General features: G+C 48.5%; 1 protein-coding gene across 13 annotated transcripts in view; it reads right to left on the bottom strand.

Moving 5' to 3' along the window:
• frmd4a (FERM domain containing 4A) overlaps window positions 1-20,959 on the bottom strand; it is a 562,285-nt gene that overhangs the window by 171,872 nt on the left and 369,454 nt on the right. For 8 of the 13 annotated variants that reach the window (XM_052034015.1, XM_052034013.1, XM_052034019.1 and 5 more), the window contains one exon: window positions 17,514-17,606. The exons of the other annotated variants lie outside the window; for them this stretch is intronic. In XM_052034015.1, coding sequence (XP_051889975.1) covers window positions 17,514-17,606 — 93 coding nt within the window. The remainder of the gene's footprint in view (window positions 1-17,513; window positions 17,607-20,959) is intronic. 13 annotated transcript variants of the gene reach the window in all.

The following is a 20,959-nucleotide window of genomic DNA, read 5'->3' as shown; positions in this document are numbered from 1 at the left end:
CCCAGAACACTCCACGCAAAAGATGCATTTCACTGTGTGTCTTGATGTACATGTGACTAATAAAGAAATCTTATCTTATAAGGTAGATGGTCACAGAGTCTTTTTCCCAGGGTAGGGCTGGTCTAAAACTAGAGGGCATAGTTTTATGGTGAGAGGGGAAAGATTTAAAGGGGACCTGAGGGGCAAGTTTTTCACACAGAGGGTGGTGGGTGCATGGAACAAGTTACCAGAGGAAGTGGTAGAGGCAGGTTAACAACATTTAAAAGACATTTGGACAGGTTCATGAATAGGAAAGGTTTAGAGGGATATGGGCCAAACAGGGGGAAATGGGACCAGCTCAGGTAGGCAACTAGGTGGGGATGAAAGAGTTGGGCCGAAGGGCCTATTTCCGTGCTGTGATACTCTATGAATAGGTAGGGTAGATAGTAAATATCATGGTGGGGGTGTCTAAGGCAAGAGGTTTAAGGTGAGGGGTAGGTGGTTTGGAGGGGATCTGAGGGGGAGTTTGTTCACACAGAGGGTGACGGGAGTCTGGAATGTTCTGCCTTAAGAGGTGGTGGAAGCAGAGACTCTCTCAACATTTAAGAAGCATCTGGGCAAGTCCTTGGTATGTCACGGCATAGAAGGTACAGACCTAATGTAGATGTGGGGTTATTGTAGGTAGGTACAAAGGGGCAGGATGCTTCTGTGCTCTGTGACTATATTAATTCTTACAGGGGAAGATATTCTTTCTTCTCACCTGCGAGAAGTGTACATCGCTTCGATCCCTCAGTTGTACTCACTGCTAAAAGTTCAGGGGATCTTAGATTTGTAGTTCTGCCTGTGTCCTGAGAGGGACTCTCAGCTCTTTGCTTGGGTTCAGTAACCGAAGCAGATGTGACATTAACACAGAATGTGCGTGCATTGAAATCGAATTGGACTGCTTCCCTGCCACAACGTTCAGTGCTCCATTATGAACAGGTAGTTTACCCAAACCCTGCTGAAAGGATGAAATACAATCACTTCTGCCGTGATGATTTATCAAAGTGAAGTGGAAAGGAATTTAGGAAGATGTGTGCTTCCAGTGGTTAATCAAGCATTTGGCATGTACACACCGAATATGAAGACATATGCTGTGAAATATATCAGCTGCGGAGGAAGCGTTACTTCTCTTGTATCTCCATGAATCACAATCAGCTTCCCGATAAAACAGCAATGGAGCAGAATGTCTCCTGCTTCACTGCCATTCCGTGCTGAGCTCCGATTTGAAAAAGGCTTGGTGATTTCACCCAAACCAACCCTCTCTGCTGGTTGACTGGAAGGTGAAGGCATGGCTACATTTTGCCTGGTATATTGGGCTATCTCTGCCCCGTTTATAGCAGTAAACGCAGTCCAGTCCTTTACGAGACAGCAACATAATTGTGTAGTTATCACCCCCATGTATTGCAGCACCCACAGAATAAACAATTCATCAGAGTCAAAAGGGACCAGCCATCAGCTGACAGGGCTGCTGGGAAAGCAGATTCGGAGATGATGGAATGACCACTAAACAGTTAATGTCGGGAGCTAAATGTGCATGTCTGGTAATTATGGAAAATGTTTTGGAAAATCCACCCCCACCTCTGAATTTAAATCCACTTTGGTGCTATTCTTAACACTGATCCCTGCCTGTGCTATTTTAACGGGGTGACTATCTGCAGACAGGCAGGAAGTGAGTTAATGAGTTTGCGAAAAGTTGCAGATTGAGGGAATTCAACCGAGACACATTTTTGTAAGCCCAGTCTCTCTGAGTGTGTGTGCATGTGTGAGAGAGAGAGAGTGTGAGAAAGGGAGTGTGCATGTCTGTGCCTGAGAGGGAGTGTGTGTATCTGTGAGAGAGAGAGAGAGAGAGAGAAGAAAACTGTGTGTATCTGCAATGTGTGTGTGTCTGTGAGAGAGAGAGAGAGAGAGACTGTGTATCTTCAATGGGTGTGTGTGTGTGTGAGAGAGTGTGTGTGTGTCTGTGTATGCGTGTGTATGTCTGTGTGTGTCTGTGTGTGTGTCTCTGTATGTGAGTGTGTATGTGTGTCTGTGTATGTGTCTGTGTGTGTGTCTGTGTGTGTCTGTCTATATACAGTATGTGTGTGTGTGTGTTAGTGTGTTTGTGTGTGTGTGTCTCTGTGTGTCTAAGTGTGTGTGTATATGCAGTATGTGTGTGTGTGTCTGTGTGTGTGTGTGTGTGTGTGTGTCTATATACAGAGTGTGTCTGTGTGTGTGTACGTATCTGTCTATATACAGTATGTGTGTGTTAGGGTGTCTCTATGTGTGTCTAAGTGTGTGTGTGTGTCTATATACAGTATGTGTGTGTGTGTGTCTGTGAGTCTGTGTGTGTGTGTTTATATACTGTGTGTGTGTGTGTGTCTGTGAGTCTGTGTGTGTGTGTCTATATACTGTGTGTGTGTGCGCGCGCGTGTCTATATACTGTGTGTGTGTGTGTGTGTGTGTGTGTGTGTGCGTGCGCGCGCGTGTGTGTGTCTATATACAGTGTGTGTGTGTGTGTGTGTGTGTGTGTGTGTGTGTGTGTGTGTGTGTGTGTGTGTGTGTGTATGTATGGGGTAGGAGTTACCACTGGGGAGAGGGAGTGCAGAGCCCAAGTGCCACCCAGATCAGCCACGGGGTCAGTAAATGGTGGAGCAGACCAGAGGGCTTGTCTCACCTACTTCCATTTGACTTCCTGTGTCCATTTATGGTGTCATAGAGTGACAGCACGGAAACAGGCCCTTCAGCCCAACTTGTCCATGCCGACTGTGTTGCCCAGCGAGCTGGTCCTATCTGCCCGTGTTTGGCCCATAGCCCTCTAAACCTCTCCTATCCATGTACTTATCCAAAAGGCTTTTCAAAGTTGCTGATGTGCCCATCTCAACCACTTGGATGAAGTGGGAACTTGGATGAGGAAGTGGAGGGGTGGGTTCGTAAGTTTGCAGATGATACGAAGGTTGGAGGGATTGTGAATAGTGTAGAAGGTTGTTGTAGGTTACAACAGGATTTAGATGGGATGCAGAGCTGGGCGGAGAAGTGGCAGATGGAGTTCAATCCAGAAAAGTGTGAAGTGATACACTATGGAAAACTGAACTTGAAGGTGGAGTACGAGGTTAATGGCAGGACTCTTAGCAGTGTGGAGGAACAGAGGGGTCTTGGGGTCCACATCCATAGATCCCTCAAAGTTGCCTCGCAAGTGGATAGGGTGGTTAAGAAGACATATGGAGTGTTGGCCTTCATTAGTCGGGGGATTGAGTTCAAGAGCAGCGAGGTGATGTTGCAGCTCTATAGAACTCTGGTCAGACCACACTTGGAGTACTGTGTTCAGCTTCAAGTTCCTGGGAGTGAACATTACCAACCGCCTGTCCTGGTCAAATCACGTAGATGCCACGGCCAAGAAAGCTCACCAGCACCTCTACTTCCTCAGAAGGCTAAAGAAATTTGGTTTGTCCCCTTTGACTCTCACCAACTTTTACCGATGCACCATAGGAAGCATCCTATCTGGATGTATCACGGCTTGGTACGGCAACTGCTCTGCCCAGGACCACAAGAAGCTGCAGAGAGTTGTGGACACAGCCCAGCACATCACAGACACCAGCCTCCCCTCCTTGGACTCTCATTTCTTGGTGTAGCAGCCAGCATAATCAAAGACCCCATCCACCCGGGACATTCTTTCTTCTCTCCTCTTCCATCGGGTAGAAGATACAGGAGCCTCTGGGCACGTACCACCAGACTTAAGGACAGCTTCTATCCCACCGTGATAAGACTATTGAACAGTTCCCTTATACAATGAGATGGACTATGACCTCACGATCTACCTTGTTGTGACCTTGCACCTTATTGCATTGCACTTTCTCTGTAGCTGTGACGCTTTACTCTGTAGTTATTGTTTTTACCTGTACTACATCAATGCACTCTGTACTAACTCAATGTAACTGCACTGTGTAATGAATTGACCTGTACGATTGGTTTGTAAGGCAAGTTTTTCACTGTACCTCGGTACAAGTGACAATAATAAACCAATAGTCGCCTCATTATAGGAAGCACGTGAAGATTTAGAAAGGGTGCAGAAGAGATTTACCAGGATGCTGCCTGGATTGGACAGCATGTCTTATGAGGATAGTGTGGCGACTCACCGTCTAGTCGGACGAACCGGCTCGGCAGTCGGGTCGCGCAGCGTTGGAGCGACGAGGCCCAAGATGGCGGCGGGCCTCGTCTTTCCGAGCGACGGGGAGAACCCGCGCGCGGGAAAGTCCTGATGACGTAGGACTTACGTCATTGCCGGTTGTTTTGGGCGGGAACATTCTCCCTTAAAGGGCCCGTGCAAGGCGGGAAAATAAACCAGTTCTGTTTGGCAATCCTCCGAGTAGAGTCTTGTTTTATTCCGCGGTAGCAACCGCTACATTGGTGACCCCGACGGTCCAAACGGCTTTTGGACCCGCGAAATGGACGACAGCGCAGCAGCCAACGCAGTGGCCCTCAAGCTGCCCACCTTTTGGACACTTCGGCCCAGCGTCTGGTTTGACCAGGCCGAAGCGCAATTCCACCTTCGGCAGATCACCTCCGACTCCACGAAGTACCACCATGTGGTTAGCTCTCTGGACCAGGAGACAGCTGCCCAGGTTGGAGACTTCATCCAGTTGCCTCCGGAGGAAGATAAGTACCCGGCTTTCAAAGACCTTTTGATCTGGACCTTCGGCCTCTCCCGTCGTGAGCGCGCCGCCCGCCTGCTTCATCTGGATGGCCTGGGGGACAGATCCCCATCCGCCCTAATGAATGAGATGCTGGCATTGGCCGAGGGACACAAGCCATGCCTGATGTTCGAACAGGCCTTCCTCGAACAGCTCCCCGATGACATCCACTTGTTGTTAACTGACACCGACTTCAGCAACCCCCGTGAGGTGGCCGCCCGGGCAGATGTTCTGTGGAGGGCCAAGCGCGAGAGCGGTTCGTCCGTCAGTCAAATCACCAGGCCGCGAGCCCAACGCCCGCCTCGCCCGGCCCCAGCAACCGAGCAGCCACGCCCCAGGAACGCAGACGACGACACGGGTGACCAGCTGTGCTTCTACCATCAGAGATGGGGTGCGGAGGCCCGTCGATGCCGCCCACCCTGCAAGTTTCAGGGAAACGCCAGGGCCAGCCGCCGCTGATGGCTACGGCGGCTGGCCGCCGACAGAACCTCCTATTCGTTCAGGACAAGAAATCTGGACGGCGTTTCCTCGTTGATACTGGAGCGGAGGTCAGTATTTTGCCCCCGACAGGCCGCGACACTCGTGACAGGCCACCAGGTCCTCTACTCAATGCCGCCAACGGTACAACGATACGGTCTTTCGGCACCCGTACGCTTCAATTACACTTTGGCGGCAGCCGTTTTACCTGGACCTTTACCCTTGCCACCGTCGCCCGACCACTCCTAGGAGCCGATTTCCTTCGGGCCCACAACCTGTTAGTCGACCTGCGAAGGAAGCGGTTAGTCCACTCTAGCACTCTCCGGACCTATCCCCTGGGAGAAATCAGCCCACCAGCCCCGCGCCTGGACTCCATTTCCCTTTCTGGCGATGATTTCGCCAAGCTCCTAGCCGAATTCCCATCGATTTTGGCACCTTCGTTTACAAATTCTAGGCCCACACACGGGGTACGACACCACATCATTACCACAGGGCCACCCCTTCATGCCCGAGCACGACGATTACCTCCAGACAAGCTCCGCCTGGCAAAGGAAGAGTTCCGTCACATGGAGGAACTGAGGATTGTTCGCAGGTCAGACAGCCCCTGGGCCTCCCCCCTGCACATGGTACCCAAAGCCACCGGAGGGTGGAGGCCCTGCGGCGACTACCGCAGGCTGAATGACGCCACCACCCCGGACCGCTATCCCATCCCTCACATCCAGGACTTCGCAGCGGACTTACACGGGGCCCGCATCTTTTCCAAAGTGGACCTCGTTAGGGGATACCACCAAATCCCGGTCCATCCGGATGACGTCCCCAAAACTGTGATTATCACCCCATTCGGCCTGTTCGAATTCCTTCGGATGCCGTTCGGCCTTAAGAACGCCGCGCAGACCTTCCAGCGGCTGATGGACGCGGTAGGCCGAGACCTGGACTTCGTGTTCATCTACTTGGACGACATACTGATCGCCAGCCGTAACCGCCAGGAACACCTTTCCCACCTCCGCCAGCTGTATTCCCGCCTCCGCGATTTCGGCCTCACGATTAACCCGTCCAAGTGCCAATTCGGACTTGACTCTATCGATTTCCTCGGCCACAAAATCACCAGCGACGGGGCAACACCCCTACCCGCCAAGGTGGATGCTATCCGCCATTTTGCCCGCCCCGACACAGTCAAAGGCCTACAGGAATTCCTTGGGATGGTCAACTTTTACCATCGTTTCATCCCTGCAGCAGCCCGTATCATGCGCCCTCTGATCTCGCTGCTGGCTGGTAAGGGCAAGGACATCACCTGGACTGACGAGGCTGCGGCTGCTTTCGTTAAGGCCAAAGACGCCCTGGCAGACGCCACGATGCTGGTACACCCCAGGACTGACGTCCCGACTGCCCTCACGGTAGACGCGTCCAACACTGCGGTGGGTGGGGTACTGGAACAGCTACTCGAAGGCCGCTGGCAACCCTTGGCATTTTTCAGCAAGCACCTTAGACCGCCCGAACTGAAGTACAGCGCTTTTGATCGGGAACTTCCAGCACTGTATCTGGCGGTCTGGCATTTCCAATACTTTCTAGAAGGCAGGTCTTTCACCGCTTTCACTGATCATAAGCCTCTGTCCTTTGCCTTCTCCAAAGTCTCCGATCCCTGGTCAGCTTGTCAGCAGAGACATTTATCCTACATTTCCGAGTTCACAACTGACATCCAACATGTCTCCGGAAAGGATAATGTCGTTGCTGATGCACTTTCCAGACCAACCATCCACGACCTATCCTTGGGTGTCGACTACACGGCCCTAGCTGACGCACAGCAAGCCGACGACGAACTGCCCAGCTACAGAACCGCAGTCTCGGGTCTGCAGCTCCGAGATTTCTTGGTTGGCCCAGGTCAGCGGACCCTACTTTGCGACGGGTCAGCCCCGCCCTATAGTCCCTGCAGCCTGGCAGAAACGCGTTTTTGACTCGGTACGTGGGTTGGCGCACCCGTCCATCAGATCTACTGTCCGACTGGTCGCCAGCAAGTTTGTCTGGCATGGCCTGCGCAAACAGGTCAGTGAGTGGGCCAAGACTTGTCCGCACTGCCAGACATCAAAAATCCAACGACACACCAAGGTCCCGCCACAGCAGTTCGAGCCTACCCGTAGAAGGTTCGACCACATCCACGTCGACCTCGTTGGTCCCCTGCCGGTTTCAAGAGGAGCCCGGTACCTCCTTACCATTGTGGACCGGTTCACAAGGTGGCCTGAGGCAACCCCCCTGACTGACATCACAACTGATTCCTGCGCCCGGGCGCTGCTCACAACTTGGGTCTCACGTTTTGGCGTTCCGGCCCACATCACTTCAGACGGAGGCACCCAATTCACTTCCAGTCTCTGGGCTGCATTAGCGAACCTGCTAGGGACGCAGCTGCACACCACCACGGCCTACCATCCTCAATCAAACGGGTTGGTGGAACGTTTTCACCGCCATCTGAAATCGGCCTTGATGGCCCGCCTGAAGGGTCCTAACTGGGTTGACGAGCTGCCTTGGGTCCTGCTCGGCATACGCACTGCCCCCAAAGAAGACCTCCGCACTTCGTCAGCTGAGCTTGTATACGGGGCGCCACTAGTTGTCCCCGGGGATTTCATACCTGCCCTTCGGGACCAAGGGGAACAACCCCCAGCGGTCCTACAAAGACTGCGCGAGAAGCTTGGCAACTTGGCCCCGATTCCCACCTCTCGGCATGGTCAAGCCCCATCCTGCCAGCCCAAGGAACTACGGGACTGTAAGTTTGTTTTCGTTCGCAGGGGCACACCTCGGGCGCCCTTGCAACGACCATATGAGGGACCGTTCCGCGTCATACGGAATAACGGATCCACTTTTATTTTGGACGTTGGAGGCAGGGAACAGGTTTTCACGGCGGACCGCCTCAAACCGGCCCATTTGGATCTGCAACAGCCTGTCGAGGTTGCCACGCCGCGACGCAGAGGCCGCCCCCCTAAGCGGAAGCTGTCACAGCCCACGGACCTTGGGGACTGTCTCGCCGGTTCTGGGGGGGGGTTGTGTGGCGACTCACCGTCTGGTCGGGCGAACCGGCTCGGCAGTTGGGTCGCGCGGCGTCGGAGCGACGAGGCCCAAGATGGCGGCGGGCCTCGTCTTTCCGAGCGATGGGGAGAACCTGCACGCGGGAAAGTCCTGATGACGTAGGACTTACGTCATTGCCAGTTGTTTTGGGCGGGAACATTCTCCCTTAAAGGGCCAACGCAAGGCGGGAAAATAAACCAGTTCTGTTTGGCAATCCTCCGAGTAGAGTCTTGTTTTATTCCGCGGTAGCAACCGCTACAATAGGTTGAGCGAGCTCGGGCTTTTCTCTTTGGAGCAAAGTAGGATGAGAGGTGACTTGATAGAGGTGTACAAGATGATAAGAGGCATAGATCGAGTGGACAGTCAGAGACTTTTTCCCAGGGTGACAAAGGCTAACATGAGGGGTCGTAATTTTAAGGTGACTGGAGGAAAGTCAGAGGTAGGTTTTTCACACAGAGAGTAGAGGGTGCCTGGAACGCACTGCCGGGGGTGGTGGTAGAGGGACTTTTAAAAGACATGAAAGTGAAATGGAGGGTCATGTGCAGTGTAGGAGGGAAGGGTTAGTTTGGGCATGGAGCAGGTGCTTATATAGGTCGGCAGAACATGGTGGGCTGAAGGGCCCGTACTGTGCTGTACTGTTCCATGTTCTATGTTGTCCAACCACTATTTCTGGCAGCTCGTTCCAAATACGCACCGCCCTTTGCATGAAGAAGCTGCCCCTGATGTCCCTTTTAAATCTCTCGCCTCTGATCTCAAACCTATGCCCTCTTGTTTATAGCATCCCCTCCCTGGGAAAAAGACAACATGCTTTCGCCCTGTCTGTGCCCCTCACGATCTTATACACCTCTATCAGGTCACCCCTCAACCCCCTACGTTCCAGGGAATGAAGTCCTAGTCTACACAACCTCTCCTTGTAACTCACGCCCCCCAAGTGCAGGCAACATCCTGGTTGAATCTCTTCTGCGCTCTTTCTCATTTAATAACATCCTTCCTACAGCAGGGTGCACAATACTCCAAGTGAGGCCTCACCAACATCTTGTATAACTCCATGTTAGTCAGCGCCACATCTGAACGAGCTGATTAAAACTCGGGGACCACTTCCTGTCTGTTTTCATTTTCCTTCTAATCTATTTTCCCCCTCGAATTCCTTCACTTGCTTGCTACAATGTGTGGCGTTATATTCTACAGATGTACTGTTGAAAGTATGCTGACTGGTTGGATCACGGTCCGGTATGGCAATTCAAATGTGAGGGATGTAAAAAGCTGCAGAGAGCAGTGGACTCTGCCCAATACATCACGGGCACATCCCTCCCCACCATCGGGAGTATCTACAGGAGGCGCTGCCTCAAGAAGGCAACATCTATCATCAAAGATCCCCACCATCCGGGCCGTGCCATCTTCTCACAGCTCCCATCGGGCAGGAGGTACAGAAGCCTGAAGTCCCACACCACCAGGTTCAGGAACAGCTACTTCCCTTCAACCATTCGGTTTTCTTGAACCAACCGGCACAACCCTAATCACTACCTCAGTATAGCAGCACTGGGACCACTCTGATCACTTTGCATTAAAATGGACTTTAATTATTTTGTTTTAATTGTGTCCTTTCTGATAAATATTGCGTATAATTTATGTTTAATTTATGCTTTTCTTGTGAATGCTGCTTATCTGATGCTGTGTGCCTGTGATGCTGCTGCAAGTAAGTTTTTCAATGCACCTGTGCACACATGGACTTGTGCATCTGACAATAAACTCGACTTTATCTGTCAGAATATTTCTATGCACTCTCTTCTTTATTCTATTCATTCAAGTTCGATCTTCACCCATTAGTGAAAATGCTGCAAAATACAACCTACACATATGATTGGATAACTTTCCAAAAGTAAGTAAAGTTTTAAAGGGTAGCACTCACATGAAGTGCTTCAAGAGGTTGGTCATGGTTAGAATTAACTCCTGCCTGAGCAAGGACCTGGACCTGCTGCAGTTTGCCTACTGCCACAACAGATCTACAGCGGACGCAATCTCACTGGCTGTCCACTTGGCTTTGGAGCATGCAGACAACTGCAAAACATACGTCAGGCTGCTGTTTATCGATTACAGCTTGGTGTTCAACACCATCATCCTCTCAGTACGAATCAACAAGCTTCAAAACCTGGGCCTCTGTACCTCCCTCTGCAACTGGATCCTTGACTTCCTTATCGGGAGACCACAGTCAGTGTGGAGCGGTAGTAACATCTCCTCCTCACTGACAATCAACATAGGTGCACCTCAAGGACGTGTGCTTAGCCCACTGCTCTACTCTCTCTACACTCATGACTGTGTGACTCGGCACAGCTCAAATGCCATCTATAAATTCGCCGATGACACTACAGTTGTTGGCAAAATCTCAGACTGCGATGAGGAGGCGCACGGGAGTGAGATAGATCAGCTGGTTGAGTGGTGTCACAACAACAACCTCGCACTCAACGTCAGCAAGACCAAGGAATTGATTGTGGACTTCAGGAAGGGGAAGTCAGGAGAACACACACAGTCCTCACTGAGGGGTCAGCGGCGGAAAGGGTGAGCAGCTTCAAGTTCCTGGGCATCAGCATCTCAGAGGGTCTTCCTTGGGCCCAACACATTGATGCAATCATGAAGAAGGCACGCCAGTGGCTCTACTTCATAAGTAGTTTGAGGAATTTGGTATATTACCAAAGTCTCTTACAAATTTCTATAGATGTGTGGTGGAGAGCATTCTGGTTGCATCACCGCCTGGTATGGAGGCTCCAATGTGCAGGATTGCAAGAGGCTGCAGAGAGTTGTAGACTCAGCCAGCTCCATCATGGGCACAACCCTCCCCACCATCGAGGACATCTTCAAGAGATGGTGCCTCAAGAAGGCGGCATCCATCACTAAGGACCCTCACCACCCAGGACATGCCTTTTTCTCGTTACTACCATCGGGGAGGAGGTACAGGAGCCTGAAGACCCACACTCAACGATTCAGGAATAGCTTCTTCCCCTCCGCCATCAGATTTCTGAACGGTCCATGAACCCATGAACACGACCTCGTTATTCCTCTTTTGCACTATTTATTTATTTCTGTAACTTATAGTAATTTTTATGTCTTGCACTGTACTGCTGCCGCAAAACAACACATTTAATGCCATATGTCAGTGATAATAAACCTGATTCTGATTCTAAAAAGGGGCCATAAGTTTGCTGAAGGTTCTTAACATTAATTAGAACAGGACTAGACCATTCAGCTCCTTGAGACTATGCCAATCTTGGTCTGATTCAGGTCAACAACGGCCTTGTGTAATTGAGTTGACTGAAGATGATCATTATCACTAATCTATTGCAGTAACATTTACAAGGAGTAAAACGAGAACCAGCAAATTCAATTCAGGTCTGACAAATAAAACTGCTTTAAAAAGGTCATTGTTTATGGCAAGGATCATCTTATTTAAACATCTGCAGTTAATTGGAATGTTAAATTCTTCATCACCTCCACTGGGAGAAGATTTGACGACATCTGTATTTTGAGGCCTTGGGGGGATTATGGAACGATGACAGCATAATGGGATTTTATATGGGTGAGACATTACAATGCAGCAGATTTAAGGGTTGCCCAATGCAATTTTATCATTGCAAACAGTAAATCACACCAGTTACACCTCACAGGTTAAAGGCAGTCTGAAATATAATTTCACCATAAATTGCACATTAGAATTTATATATAAAACCTAATATTGTGAATAAATATCAGTGTCATTCCTCTCCTAAGTCTCACATACCGATGACCTTTTAAGAATTATTCACTGTTCAGGATCTGTGGGTCCCCAGAAAGGCAACACATTTTTTGCCCTTGAGAAGGTGAGGGGTGAATTCTTTCACTCTGGTTCTCTGGGTTCTGAGGTGACTGCCAAGGCCGATATAGGAATGGCAGACTCTTCCACAGAAGGGGCAGGAGGTGACTGATGGTAGGGGGTGGTTTGGGAGGTAGTGTGCTCCTGCCATTTACACGGGGCTTCAGTGTGTCCCTGATCCACGGATTCCAGGTTCTTCCTGCCATTCTGAAGGCTACTTCTAAACTCTCAGCATTTGTGAATGAGGGGATGTTCCAACTTTTCAAAGAGGCTTTAAGAACTTCCTTGAAACTTCTCTTCCCTCTGCCTCTTCCTCCAACAGAGTTTGGAACAGAGTGCCTGTTTCAGGAGTTAGGCACGTGAATGATGTGATCTGCCCGACAGGACTGATTTGAGTGTGTAGGGCCTCAGTGTGGGATTGGACACTGATGCTGGCTTGCTTATCCTGCCGGTAGATTTCGAAGATTTTGTGGAGACTTGTTTATGAGCGGTACAGTTAGTGAGAAACTTTTCCCTGTAACAGCAGCGTCTAAAACCAGAGGGTATAGGTTGACAGTGAGGAGTAAGACAAGGTAAGATATATTATTAGTCACATGTACATCGAAACACACAGTGAAATGCATCTTTTGCGTCGAGTGTTCTGGGGGCAGCCCGCAAGTGTCGCCAGGCTTCCATCACCAACATAGCATGCCCACAACTTCCTAACCCGTACGTCTTTGGAATGTGGGAGGAAACCGGAGCACCCGGAGGAAACCCACACAGATACAGGGAGAACGTACAAACTCCTTACAGACAGGGGCCAGAATTGAACCCGGGTCGTTGGCGCTGTAATAGTGTTACGCTAACCACTGCACTACCGTGCCTGCCCCCATAAACTCGACTTTTGAAACCAGAGTACTTGGGGAAACCCATGCAGTCACAGGGATACCCTGCAAACTTCACAAAGACAGCACCCAAGGTCAGGATCTAACCCACATCACTGGAGCTGTGAGACAGTGGTCCCACTAGCTGTGCTAAGAGGTGATCTGAGGAAAAGATTTTTCACCTGAGGGTGGTTAGAATCTGCTTGAGAACGTGGTAGAGACAGAGACTCTGACAACACTTAAGAAGTATCTGGACAACCACTTGAATCGCTAAGGCATAGAAGTGCTGGTAAACAGGATTACTATAGATGGGGACCTGATGGTTAGCATGGACGTGGTGGGCTGAAGGGCCTGTTTCTGCGGCGCACGACTTTATGACTCATCAAGGATAGAGAGGCAATCAGCACCTTCTGAGCTCCTCAAGCGTGACTCTATCCTTGCTGTGAGTACCTTTGATTCCATCCCACAGCAATTTATCTCGTCCAGTTCTGCTACCCTTAACCGATAAGAAGTCCAGAAGGTCTTGGTCAACACAAACATATTGAATCCTGCAACAATGAACACTTTGGCACTTGTGAAGATTCATTGATTGACTCGGCTTGTCACCAAACACTCCAAAAAACGTCCACAGATGTACTGCTGAAAGTGTCCTGACTGGTTGCATCACGATCTGGGACGGCAATTTGAATGCATAGGAACACAAGAAGCTGCAGAGAGTAGTGGACTCAGCCCAACACATCACGAGCACATCCCTCCCCACCATCGGGAGTATCTACAGGAGGTGCTGCCTCAAGAAGGCAACATCCGTCATCAAAGATCCCCACCACCCAGGCCGTGCCATCTTCTCGCAGCTACCATCGGGCAGGAGGTACAGAAGCCTGAAGTCCCCACACCACCAGGTTCAGGAACAGCTACTTCCCTTCAACCATTTGATTCTTGAACCAACCGGCACAACCCTAATCACTACCCCAGTTTAACACTATGACCACTTTGATCACTTTGCACTAAAATGGACCTCTTTTTGTTCTAATTGTTTTTTTTCTTGTGGAAATTGTGTATAATTTATGTTTAATTTATGTTTTTCTTGTTCTGCTTGTGATGCTCTGTGCCTGTGATGCTGCTGCAAGTAAGTTTTTCATTGCACCTGTGCACACATGGACCTGTGCATCTGACAATAAACTTGACTGTGACTTTGATCAAAATTGTTTCAGAAACAATCTGCCTCACTGCCAAAGGAAATTGGTTCTTCACCCCTTTGAGAGTTTCCAACTGTCCCGTGGTTGTCAGTTGAGAGGGGCAGTGAGCGCAACACTGATAACACAGGGTACTTCACACTGTGGATTTCAGTTCAAGGTCACAGCTTGATTCCTGCACCTGCCTCTTTAATTCAACTGTTTGGAGAAAATGACACGTCTTGTATGGAAATTAATGCAAGCCCAGTGGTGCTGTGAATGCAAGGATGCTCCTGAGGATTTCAAAATTACAGCTCTTTCATGTCACATCTGGTAGAACAAAGGGCCAGATTCTGCTCCAGAAATAGCAGAGGCTAACAGAGTTATTAAAGAGTAAATTGCACAGCATCTTCCAGAAGCCACACACTTGCAGTTAGAGCCTGTCTCAGCTACCCCATCCCCCCCCCTCCAGAAGCCTCACAGTAGCTATGAGGGACCACAGGGATCCACAGGGATCAGTGCTTGGTCCTCAACTCTTCATAATACATCAGTGATTTGGATGCAAGAACAGAAAGCGAGAGAGGCAGTCCCTGAGTTACGTAAGGGCTCTGCTCCTGAGAAATGTCCACAAGCTGTCTTCTCTGTAAGCCAGAAATGTCTGTTTTCTATAGTAACCCATAACGTATCACTCCACATACACTTTGCTGCAATTCTTCCACGTCCTTAATATCTTCTCTGTTCATCGATTAATTTAACTAATTAAACATTCCATGGGATGGAGCACACGCCCCTGTTTGCAGACATTTAAAAGATATTTGGACAGTTACATAGATAGCTTGAGGTGGTGGTGAGCTGCCTTCCTGAACTGCAGTTATAGAGCCACAGGGTCATAGACCTATACAGCATGGAAACAGGCCCTTCGGCCCAACTCGTCCATGCTGACCAAGATGTGTCTCCGAGCTACTCCCACTTGCCTGTGTTTGGCCCATATCCTGCCAAACTTTTTCTATCCATGTACCTATGTAAATGTCTTTTAAACATTGTAATCCTACCACTTCCTCTGGCAGCTTGTTCCGTATATCAACAACCCTCTGTGTGAAAAACTTGCCCCTCAGGTCCCTATTAAACCTTTCCCCTCTCACCTTAAAACTTATGTCCTCGAGTTTTAGATTCCCCTAACCTGAGAAAAGACTGCAGCCATTCACCTTATCTATGCCTCTCATGATTTTATGAACCTCTGTAAGGCCACCCCTCAGTTTCCTCCATTCCAGGGAAAGTCCTATCCAGCCTCTCCCTATAACACAAGCACTCCAGTCCTGGGAACATTCTTGTCTGCACCCTTTCCAGCAGAATAGCATCCTTCCTATAGCTGGGCGACCGGAACTGCACACAGTACTCCAAGTGTGGTCTCACCAACGACTTGCACAGCTGTAAGATCACGTCCCAACTTGAGATTAGAAGAATAGGAGGAGAGTTGAGTGAAATTTACTAAATTTTGACAGAGCCGGACAAACCGGGTGCAGGGAGGACGGTTCCCCACGTTTGGGTGTCTGTAATGAAGGATCACAGTATCAGGATAAGGACTGACACATACAGGACTGAGAAGAGGAGAAATCTGCTCACCAGCGATAGTGATCCTTTGAAATTTCTGACTACAGGGAATTGTAGACACCAAATCCCTGAATATATTTAAAAAGAGCAGAGCTAAAGAGATGGGGATTCAATTGTAATGGGAGCAGACTGAGTTTCTGTGGCCACAAACGAGAATGCACGATGGTGCGTTGCCAGGGTCAAGGATGTCTCTGAGTGGCTGGTGGGGAGAGTGAACAGCCTGTGGCTCTGGTATATTTTGGGTCAAACAACAGAGGTAGAAGGGATGAGGTCCTGCAACATTAAATTAAAGAGTTAAGAGTTAAATTAGAAAGCAAGGCCTCAAAGGCAGTAATCTCAGGATTACGTCATAGTGATACTGAGTGGGAATAAAGGAGATGGAACCAGAAGACTGGGAAGGTGGTGCGGGAGGGAGGGATTTAGATTCCTGGGACTCTGGGGCTGGTTCTGGGGAAGGTGAGACCTGTACAAGCAGGATGGGTTACGTCTGGTCAGTGTCATTGTGGGAGAGTTTGCCAGCATTACTGGGGAGGATTTAGACCAGTCTGGCAGGGAGAAGAGAACCTTGGTGGGGAGACTGACGAGGTGGAAATAAGGATAGGAACGAAAGACAGGAGACTAAAAGACGAGGGTGGAGGACGAGAGGTCAGGGTGAGGGGCAAGTAGGAACACCAGGACAGGAACAGCTACTTCCCTTCAACCACTCAGTTCTTGAACCAACCGGCACAACCCTAATCACTACAGTTTAGCAACACTATGACCAGTTTGATCACTTTGCACTACAATGGACTGTTTTCTTTGTTCTAATTGAATTCTTCTTGTAAAAATTGTGCTTAGTTTATGTTTTTCTTGTGGATGCTGCTTACCTGATGCTCTGTGCCTGTGATGCTGCTGTAAGTAAGTTTTTCATTGCACCTGTGCACACATGGACTTGTGCAGATGACAATAAACTCGACTTTGACTTTGAAATAATGATGACTAAGAGTTCATATGACTCAAACATACCAACTTCCAACATTCATGGTGTTTTTCACCTGAGCTACACAAGAACTCAAGGAAATAGGAGCAGGAGTAGGCCACTGTCCCACCATTTAATATGACCTGCTCCAGGACTCAACTCCACGTGTACGAGTTCCCCACAGTCCTCAATTCCACGATCCCTCAGAAATGCAATAATCTTCTAAGTAATTCTGAAGATCCAGCCTCCATATCTTCCTGGGATAGAGAATTCTAGAGATTCACCACCCTCTGGAAGTTCCTATTTACCTCAGTTTTAAATGACTGTTTCCTAATCTTGTAACTATGTCCGCCTCATTCAAGATTAGAGTCATAAACCCATAGAGTCATACAGCACGGAAACAGGCCCTTCGGCCCACTGGTCCATGCTGACCAAGGAGCCCAACTATGCTAGTCCCACTTACCTGCATTTGGCCCACATCTCTCTAAACCTTTCCTGCCCAATGTACCTGCCCAAACATCTTTTAAATGTCGTTATTTTCCTACTAGTGGAGACATCTTGATGTCTACAAGTGTCATGCCCGCTTATATGTTTCAATACGATCACCCATCATTCTTCTAAACCCCAAAGAAGACAGCTGCTTTAGCTGTTTGTGACGGGAGAATCTAAATGCAATGACTAGACAAACACACGCATGGTATTGGGATTGAGAGTAAATCACATTGAAACGAGTGTTGGTGTCAGACAGACAGTAACAGCTAGTAAACAGTGCTGTCACAGAACAGTGTTGTTCTTTGCTAAGTATGCTGAATATTATCAGTAATAAATAATTCAGAGGCAACTTACTTCACGCAAAAGTACAGCACAACCGGTCCTGATTTTTTAGGGAAATCATGCTCTAAGACTCTGCGGTCTAACTGCAGCCAGCTGAAGTGAGCCCTGGTTGAGAGATGAAGAAAGGACAGTGTTAGTACAGGTATTAACCCAACTCAGAATATCCCGAAACAAAGTAATCAACATCCGCTCAGTGCAGACGCACCCCAACTCTCTCAGCAACCACGGGGCACAATGACAATTCATCAGAGCACTGGGATATACTGGAATATTTCCCCGATCAAAAGTCGCCTGTATCATTTTGTGCATTCTATAACTGAGGGAAAATGCTTAGTGACGTCCTCTTACAACGTTGGCAGCAGAATCCATTGAAATGTGCAAACACTTGGAGCAGAACTGTCTACACTTCCCGCTGCCTCAGGAAAACAGCCATAATAATCAGGGACCCCTCCCACCCCAGACATTCTCCCTTCTCCCCCCCCCCCCCACCATCACCAGGCAGAAGATACAAAAGGCTGAGGGCACGTACCACCAGGCTCAAGGACAGCTTCTATCCCGCTGTTATGAGACTCTTGAACGGACCTCTCATACGATAAAAATGAACTCCTGATCTCCCTGTCCACCTTGTCGTGGGCCTTGCACCTTATGGTCTACCTGCACTGCACTTTCTCTGTAACTGTTACACTATATTCTGCACTGTTTTATTTGTCCTTTTGTATGACTGCGATGTACTTATGTATGGAATGGTCTGTCTGGATGGCACGCAAACAAAAGCTTTTCACTGCATCATGGTTCAGGTGACAATGATAAACCAATGACCAACATTCAACCCCTCAACGCTCCGCTGCCATTGTAAGACTAGGCCTGATCCTGTACCTCAAGTTCACGGCTACAGTAGTGGACTGGTTAAGTTACTGGACTAGCAGGCAAATGCTCAGTCTATTGATCTGGAGACCTGAGTTCAAGTCGTACCAAGGCACTTGAGGAATTTAAATTCAAGTGGCGAAAGAAATCCTGAATAATAATACTAGCAGACTAGCCTTGGTTGTTAAAGGCCACCTGGTTCACTAACTATCTTCAGAGGAGGAAATCTCCACCCCTACTTAGCGGTGCCTCAAGAAGGTGGCATCCATCACTAAGGACCCTCACCATCTGGGACATCCCCTGTTCTCATTACTACCATCGGGGAGGAGGTTCAGGAGCCTGAAGACCCACACTCAACGATTCAGGAACAGCTTCTTCCCCTCCGCCATCAGATTTCTGAACGGTCCATGAACCCATGAATACTACCTCGTTATTCCTCTGTTGCACTATTTATTTATTTTTGCAACTTACTGTATAGTAATTTTTATGTCTTTATGCCTTTGCACTGTACAGCTGCCACAAAACAACAAATTTCATGTCATATGTCAGTGATAATAAACCCGATTTGATTCTGAGACCCACCAATGTAGTTAACTCTCAGCTGCCTCCTCAGTCCAGGGGCAATTGGGGATGGACAATAAGATAAGATAAGACCTTTATTAGTCACATGTACATCGAAACACACAGTGAAATGCATCTTTTGCGTCGAGTGTGCTGGGGGCAGCCCGCAAGTGTCGCCACACTTCCGGCGCCAAAACAGCATGCCCACAACTTCCTAGCCCGTACGGCTTTGGAATGTGGGAGGAAACCAGAGCACCCAGAGGAAACCCACACAGTCACGGGGAGAGGGTACAAACTTCCTACAGACAGTGGCGGGAATTGAATCCGGGTTGCTGGCATTGTAATAGCGTTACACTAACCGCCACACTACCGTGCCTGCCCTGCCATTGCACTGTCAGTGACACCCACACGCATAACTAAATCTGCTCCACTCTGGCACCCAATTCTCCATATCCTGACATTCCCTTGGATCCACCAATCACAACACTGAATATACTTAATGAGGGGCCCTTCCAGCCCCCTCAGTCAACATCACCATTAACATTTTGCTATTTGTGGGAGTCTGCTGTGCGCAAATTGGTGAAAGATGACTTATAAATGCAAGTCTTTCTTTTAAAATTGGAAACAGCATTCGTTATCTAAATGTAATGAAATGCAATCACTTGATTGACTTTGGTGGTTTAGAATCAGAGTCTGAATCAGATTTATTATCACTGACTTAGATGACGTGAAATGTGTTGTTTTGCGGCAGCAGTACAGTGTGAAGACATAAAATTACTATACATTACAAAAATGAATAAATAGTGCCAAAACACCTGTCCAATTTCTTGGTTTGAATCTTTTGGATATATCCAGCTCCTTCTATCCACCACTTATGGCAGACTTGTTAACCATAGAATGCCAAGTAATGTAAAGTAAAATTATCCAATTGAAGCCAGGCATCGAAGTAAAACAAAATTGTAATAGAGGTACCAAATGTTGCAATTAGAAGGCCATTCAGCCCATCATGTCTGCTCTGCCATTCAATCATGGCTGTTTTTTTTCAACCCCATTCTCCTGCCTTCTCCCCATAACCCCCTTACCAATCAAGGGGCAATTATGGGGCAAATTTTGAAGTCATTATTGCAAAGTACATAATTTTGATGCGTCATCTATTTCGTTTCAAGGATTCACAGCAAACTGTGTGACGAAACTTCTCTTCACAACCCTTAACTCCCCTCTATCCTGAGACTGTGCCTCAGCCCCACTCTCTCACTGTCCCTCAGCCTTTGAGGTTTCCATGAGACCACCTCTCACTCCTCTGAATCCTGGGTGACCCACTCAAAGTCAGTCTCCTCACTCCAGGAACAATCCGAAGAACCGCCGGTCACCTTGAAATTGAGAAACCTGAAGGGAGTTTGAGCAGTGAAGGGATGATCAAGTTGGCCGGTGATGGGCAGATCAAGACTGACAGTCAGGCTGCTACAAACCACAAGAGAGCGGCGAGCAGTGGGAGATCGATTCCACAGGGTCCTGGGGAAGAATGGGTTAAGATAAGGAAACCATTCTCATGATTCAGTGCAGTCTGTGCCTTACTAAAAACCTTGTGCACCCTCCTGCTAAAGTCCTCTTTATGTCAACATTTAACACTAAAACTGCTTTTGTAAACACTGGGGCCAGTGTTCCCAATGTAAACAGCTGTCATTCACCACCAGCTAACAACCAACTGAATCACTCAAGCTGCCTTTAGAGAAACAAGCATCCATCATTTTTAATTTTATTGGTTTACAACATCCAGAGCGAGGTTTCAACCAAAATAGATGATACAAGAAAATTATGTACTTTGCAATAATGACTTCAAAATTTGCCTTATAATTGCAACATTCTGTACCTCAATCACAATTTTGTTTTACTTCCATGCCTGGCTTCAATTGGATGATTTTACTTTACATTGTTTGGCATTTCTGTAGTGAGCAAGTCAGCAGATGATGGATGAGAGGAGCTGGACATAGCCAAAGGATCCAAACCAACAAATTGGAGATTAACCCACCAAA

This window comes from Pristis pectinata, chromosome 19, assembly GCF_009764475.1.
Source record: "Pristis pectinata isolate sPriPec2 chromosome 19, sPriPec2.1.pri, whole genome shotgun sequence".
Taxonomy (NCBI): Eukaryota; Metazoa; Chordata; class Chondrichthyes; order Rhinopristiformes; family Pristidae; genus Pristis; species Pristis pectinata.
Note: the sequence above shows the minus strand (reverse complement) of the source record. Positions and strands in the feature narration are given on the sequence as shown.